The sequence below is a fragment of the Lolium perenne genome, chromosome 3, assembly GCF_019359855.2.
Source record: "Lolium perenne isolate Kyuss_39 chromosome 3, Kyuss_2.0, whole genome shotgun sequence".
NCBI classification, from domain to species: Eukaryota; Viridiplantae; Streptophyta; class Magnoliopsida; order Poales; family Poaceae; genus Lolium; species Lolium perenne.
The window spans coordinates 296,477,588-296,484,067 of record NC_067246.2 but is presented as its reverse complement, the minus strand read 5'-3'; the positions used below and the strand labels follow the sequence as shown (position 1 = coordinate 296,484,067).

At 52.3% G+C, this 6,480-nt stretch overlaps 1 protein-coding gene across 1 annotated transcript in view; it reads right to left on the bottom strand.

Annotated features, from left to right (window-relative positions):
- Nucleotides 1-4,952: 4,952 nt before the first annotated feature.
- Nucleotides 4,953-6,480, bottom strand: part of LOC139829920 (BTB/POZ and TAZ domain-containing protein 3-like) — a 40,540-nt gene continuing 39,012 nt past the window's right edge. Inside the window, exons 5-6 of the mRNA XM_051371509.2 lie at nt 5,929-6,242; nt 4,953-5,494 (exon numbers count right to left, since the gene is read on the bottom strand). Of these exons, the coding sequence (XP_051227469.2) occupies nt 5,350-5,494; nt 5,929-6,242 (459 nt within the window). The 3' untranslated portion in view covers nt 4,953-5,349. The remainder of the gene's footprint in view (nt 5,495-5,928; nt 6,243-6,480) is intronic.

Below are 6,480 nucleotides of genomic sequence, written 5' to 3'. Positions count from 1 at the left end.
TCCTCCTCCTCCTCGTCATCATCTTCCGAACGAAGCTCTTTTTCCACCATCTGGATAGCCTTCGCATGTTTGCGCTTTTCTGCTTCGTTCATGTCGGCGGTTGATCTGTCTTTCATTTTGTTCCATTGCTTGAGTAGCTTAGCCTTCACTAAACCATTCCACATGTTCTTCATCGCGAAGGATTTACTTGCTACCTCACTGCTTGATGAGGATTCCTTCCCCTTCCTCCTATCCTTACGTGTCGCGGCCCGTTGGATGCTCCTCCTCCGTCGTCGCCTCACTAGAGCTGTACTCACCAGAAACTCCCATACGGCTTCTCTTGGCAGTGGAATCGGATCCACTACCAGGACCATGTTGTCCTTTCCACTTCGCTTCATTGCGAACAGCTTCCCACCAGTGGTGCCGTCTGAAAGGCTGAGTCACTCTTTTGTCATTCGCGTACCTCGCCATTGCCGCCTTCATGACCATTGCATCGTCTGCTCCACTCTGACGTAACGCTTCTTCTTGGATGTGGTATGCATTGAACAGGGACACCTCACGGTTGTAGACGTTCCAATGATCCTTCAGTTGCTTCGCGGTCCGATTACGGGCAGGATCCGAGGTAGAGTTGAAGGTTGCAGCTATCTGACCCCAAAAACTATTGCCGGTCTTGCAATTACCGGCGACAGAGTCCTTGGAGTGAAAAAACCCAAGCATGAACCTACCCCGAAATAGATATTGTTAGTGAAAAATCGAAGCAAGAACCAACCCCGAAATAAATATGTGATGGGTAAGTAAAGTACCGGTTTTTCCTCGTCCGCAGTTGTCCAGTCAAGCCTCTTTGGATGCGTTGGTAGGATTGTTTCCGCGGCATCGGACTCGGAGCTTGGAGCACTGGCTTCAGGTGGTGGTGGGGGGTACGGACCATATGGCGCGTATGGATACGGAGGTGGAGCGTATGAACCGTACGAAGGTGGTGGGTAAGGAGGTACAGTCCCACTCTCGCTACCTGTAGGTGGAGCATGTGGAGGTGGTGGGGGTATGGATACGGAGGCGGAGGGTATGAACCATATGGCGCCGGAGGTGGAGCGTATGGCCCATATGGCCCCGGAGGTGGTGCGCCGGAGGAGTATAAAACTCGGGGAAGCGGCGAAGAACCGACATTGGAGCGACGATGTGTCGGAGAGACATCATCTAGGTGTAAGGCTGGTGACCCGTCGGGTTGCAAGAGATCCTTGAACGAGGTCATATCTGGAGTCCAACCAGACATGGTGGAGAAGATTTGAGAGAGTGAAGGAGAGGAATGAGATGAAATGGGTGTGGAGTGAGTGAAACCATAGGGGGGTATTTATAGGGGGTGGGGATGAAATTTTTGGGGTTTTTGGCTTTTTTCGAATTTTTTGAGGCAGCAACGGCTACCCTAACGGCTAGCTGACGTGGACGAATCGTATAGCGCCACGTCAGCTAGCCGTTACCCCCTCCCTCTCGCCCCCGCTCTCGACCCGACCCGCCAGCGCACCGCCTCGCTCTCGCCCCCCTCTCGCCCCCCTCTCGCCTCCCTATCGCCTCCCGTCGGGCGGTAGCGCCCGCCCTAACTCCCGCGTTGGCACCAGCCTAAGAGTGAGGCCAGCCATACAGGCCACTAAGAGCAAGTACAATAAGTTTTAGTCAGCTGGCTATAAGGATTAAAATAATATATTATTGCTTAGTTGGAGGAGAGAGAGGAGGAGAGAGAAGAGAAGTGTGCTCTAATGCAAGAGCCAGCTCATTCCTAGACACTTTGTGAGAGTGAATGGTGGGTCATGCATTGATAAAGTACTAAACTTTTTGTCAAATTTTTTCGACACTTCGAAATATGATTTTTTGGTAGAGGGAGCATATGCACTCGAGAGCCGAATTGAATTTCCGACTATTGTACATGTTGGCTCTAGATTGACTATAGATGACATGTTACTTAGAGCAAGTTTAATAGTAGATTCAACAGTTGGCTATAAGATAAGTGTCATGTCATCTATAGTCATTGTAGAGTCAACATGTACAATAGTGAGCTATAAAATTGTACTACTTTACCTATGTATGGCCCACCATTCACTCTCACATAGTACCTAGGACCACGTGCTAGAGCTAGCTCTTGCATAAGGGCATCTCCAACGGGGCGACCCATCCCGCGCCCGCGCGTCCGGATGGGTCGAGCCAGATAAAAATGCGGCCCAACGCGGGGACGCACCGCAAAAGCGGATGGCCGCGGCGTCCGGAACGACGCAAACCCGGCCCAAATCTGGGCCGGGTTTGCGTGGCCGCGGATGGCACGCGGCGTCCTCGCGTGTCCGCCTGGTCCGCGTGGCTGGCCCACATGTCGGTGCCCCAGTCCTATTAAATGTGGACTGGGGAGGGGGACCGTCCCTATCCAGTCCCCACTTTCCACTCCGGTCGCACGCGTGAGCTCGAAGCTTCCGCGCCGCCATGGCCCCGAAGCGTGAGTTCGCGCGGTCCGCCAACGACCACGAGGCCGGCGCGGCCGGGCCCGATCGCGCCGCCGGCGTTCGCCATGGGGCCGCCGGCGACGCCCAGACGCTACCGGATCTACGTCACCATAGCGGTGGCGCAGATGTTCTGGGACGGCGGCGTCCCAATGCCGTGGGGGGACGTGCACCTCCCCCACGGCTGGCACCTGAGCCCGGATCGTGTTCGGTGCCGCCCATCCACGGCGTCCGGCCGCGCCCGCGTTGCGGAGATCCGGAGGCGCCGCGCGCAGCACCGGCGGGCCTCCGGGAGGACCCGGCGTGCGGCGGCCGCAAGTCCCAACCAGGACTTGTGGTTCGAGGTGGAGCACGATGCGCGCCGGCACACGTGCTTCACGTCGGCGGCGACGCGGCCTCGGGCGCGGCCGCGCACACACAAGGCGGGCAGGCCGCCGCCCCGGCGGCACGTACATCGACGAGCCGCCCGGCCCAGCCCAGCGGCAGCCCAAGCGGCAGCCCTGCCGCGAGCCCGGCGAGAGGACGAAGAGGACCGGAGGCTGCGGCGGCGCTCGCGGCGTCCCGCGAGCAGTGCGAACTCGACGAGCTGGCCAAATGGCCGCACCTCGCCGAGACGCTGCGCGTCTCCGCCCTGGCGGAGAAGGCTAGGAAGGCCCACGAGAACGCCCGGGCGAAGGCGTGGGCCTTCCTCGAGATGGCGCGCCGGCAGAGGAGGACACGCGCCTAGCGGCGCTCCGTGAGGAGGAGGAGCGCCGTGCCGCGCTCACGGCGGAGGAGGAGCGCCGGAGCCGCGCTCCGGGCGGAGGAGGAGGAGCAGCTCCGCCGAGAGTCCGCGTGGAGGGCACGATCGCGCAGGCCGGCGAGCCCGCTGAACCCGCAGTCCGCCTGGGAAAGGGCGCAGTGGTGGCCCTGGCCGGAGTCCCCGCCGCCCTCCGGCGTTTCTAGCCGGAACAGCGCTTCGCCGCCGGGGGGCGTCGTCGTCATCGACGCCGCCGACGACGAGTACTACTGGGGTAGTACTGCCGGCAGCCACCGCGTGCTCGCAAACCCTGGCTAGGGTTTGCTTTTTTTTAGTTTAAAGCTCATATAGGGCTTTCTTTTGTGTAAAATTTACCCAAAATAGGGCTAAGTTTAATGACCAACTAGTTTAAATTTATGTTTTGTTGTTTTTCTTTTTTATTTTCATTTTTGTTTTATTTCCTTGCTTATGCGCTGCGTCTGCGCGTTGGGCGCAGCGCGCGACCCAAACGGACACACGGACGCGTGTCCGCTCGGCCACCCAAACGGCCCAAAACGGACGCCCAGCGCGTCCGTTTTGGTCGCGCGGTTGGAGATGCCTTAAGAGCCCACTCTTCTTCTCTCTCCTCCTCTCTCCCTTCCAACTAAGCAACAATATATTATTTTAATCCTTATAGTCAGCTGATTAGAATTTATTATACTTGCTCTTAGCTTATAGTCAGCAGTTGGCTCTACTATTAAACTTGATCTAATTACCAATAGAGAGAGAAAAAGACATGAAAGAATATCGGTTGCATGATGATTAGCACTAAATGACAAAAGAGAGAAAGGAAATTAATTTGTTCTCCGAGTCCAAACACTTGACGCGCCAGACAAAAGTGTAATGGCCCGAGCGATTGAGTGCCAGCAAGAAGTTCTGAACACAAGGCAGATGAGGTTACGTCACTGTCTAAACCCAAACAACCTAACCAGCACAAATCGAGAACATGTGGGAAGAATGCTACTGGTAATGATGCTGTTCTGGTGAAGGGAGGCGCCACGGGTATGTGTGCCAATCCCTACCGGCTGGCCGAAACATAGACGTGGCACACCACTTTTTGGCGTGTGTCACATGTATTTGAACATGCATGAAACACCCGTGACAAACCACTATTTCAGTGCGTCACGGGTAAGTTGATTATCTATAGCTGTTCTTTTAGTAGTGGTGTATCACTTACCTCTTAGTATAGGTAGAGTAGAATTGAGATATTAATGACAGTGTGGCCAATTATTGTTTGGTCTTATATGGGATTCAAGAAATCAGTCTGAAGAACAAGATTCACATATGGTAAAGCTATTTTGGAGTTTGAAAAGTTCAGGATTTTTTGATACTGTATCAGGGAAATTCTAAACTGTTTAGGGTTCTAAAGTGGGCTCACCTATCATTGGGGGTCTAGTCTTAATGGGCTTAGGACACCTGAACCCAAAGGCCCATGCAGTGGGTTTAAGAAGGCCGGGCCAAAGATCGATGGCAGGAAAAAGGTGAGAAAAGGATGAAAAAACTTTTTTTTTCCTTCTGTTTTTACCTATTTCCTGTTGTAATAAGGGTAGCTGCTCTCAAATTTACTCTGTTTTGGAGTTTGTAGTGGGTTTTCAGCTTTCAATATAGGCTGGACCCGTTGCTGGGTCTTATTTCAAAAAAAAAAACTAGTTCTTTCTTCACTTCACAGTAATAAGTGCCTTTGTTCAGTGAACCGTAAACACAGAGTTTCATAGTTGGTGGGGATCGGATTGAGGACAGATGCACACGGATAGACTAGGGTCAGTCCCCGTGGACCCATTCTCAAGTTTTTTTGGTTAACTCTGTAGTTCTTCTATGTTCTCCATGGTAGTAGTACAATCTAATGGATCAAACGTCGATTTATATGCAGGTACTCAGGAGCGCCAAGTTAACACACAATGCCCTTCGACCTGCTAGGATCTAGGCAGTTGCTCCTCTTGTCAAAGAACTTGCTATCATAACCTTGGAGGCACCATCGTCTGCATTCGGTTCTGATCCTCTACTGGAAGCAGCTACTAAGCACTAAAATGGTTCACAGTAGTACTTAGTGTATCCACCTTACTCTGCCAAAATGATTCACATGCTCAGATGTCTGAAGGAACATTTTCGCGGCTAACTTCCAACTGCCTTGGATGTTAATTTTCTCCTTGCTGTGATGGAACTGATTGTTCCTTTGGTCTCTAGCACCTTACATGCCAAAAGCTCCCATTTTATCTTTTCTTTCTTGCCCAGATGTTGCATTTTCATTCTAAAATGCCTGCAAAGTTTAAAATAGTAAAACAGTGAAGCGAATATAACAGAAATGCTGAAGAAAGTGGCATGGTATGAGTACCGCAGTAAATTTCCTATGGTGCTAAATATTTTGTTTTTCTGGGTCATATGGTGGTGAGTGAGAAAAAGATGGAAGGCAACTATAAATCTGTGCGTGTGCATGCTTGCAGTATCTTCTTCCTAGTATTCTGAATCTTAATTGATTTATTTGTCAAAAGTTCCTCAATGTCTGCAAATATGGTTGTAAATCCTCGTAGCTGTAGTTTATGGAGATGAACCCAGGAAGGTACCCCTTTTGGAAATAGAGACCAAAAAAAAAAACTATGAGATGCTATGACAGCGAAATGTTGTATTTACTATGAAAAGGCTGACTTGTATGTCTAAATGAAATTGGCTTGACCAGCAAAGATAAGAACTCACCTGCATAGAGGAACCCTGCAGGTGTCTGCTGTGGAACACATGCAAGAATGCAGCTCAAGAAGTTGCCATATGCGCTTGCAGTTGGCGCAGCCACCAGGCACCCTCATTTTGCATGCTGCGAAATGGCGCACCAGCAGCTCAACACCCTTGCAGGCAGGAAACTTGCAAGCAGCTTGACTACCCTTGAGTTTCTGATCCCAGGGGCCAATTGTCTTACATCCGTCACGGCATATATGAACAAGGGCTTCCATAGCTTCATGTAATTGGAGATAAACCTTTCCTTCCTCCCTCCTTTTAGCTCTTTCTTGCCTTCTCTGCGTCAATTCAATTGTCAGAACGATGCTTATGGACCATGATAAATAGAGTAACCAACCCTATCATGAAGAACATCATAGACCGGGCGGAGATGGGCGAACAGGCGATTGGCGACGCGACTGGCGACGCGGACCGCGGCGGCTCGTGCGACCCTGGCGTCGCCCGACGCGCCTGTGATGGCCGGAGTTCTCCCGCCGGGCCGCCCTCTCCCCCCGGCGTTTCTCGACAGCAAGGTAA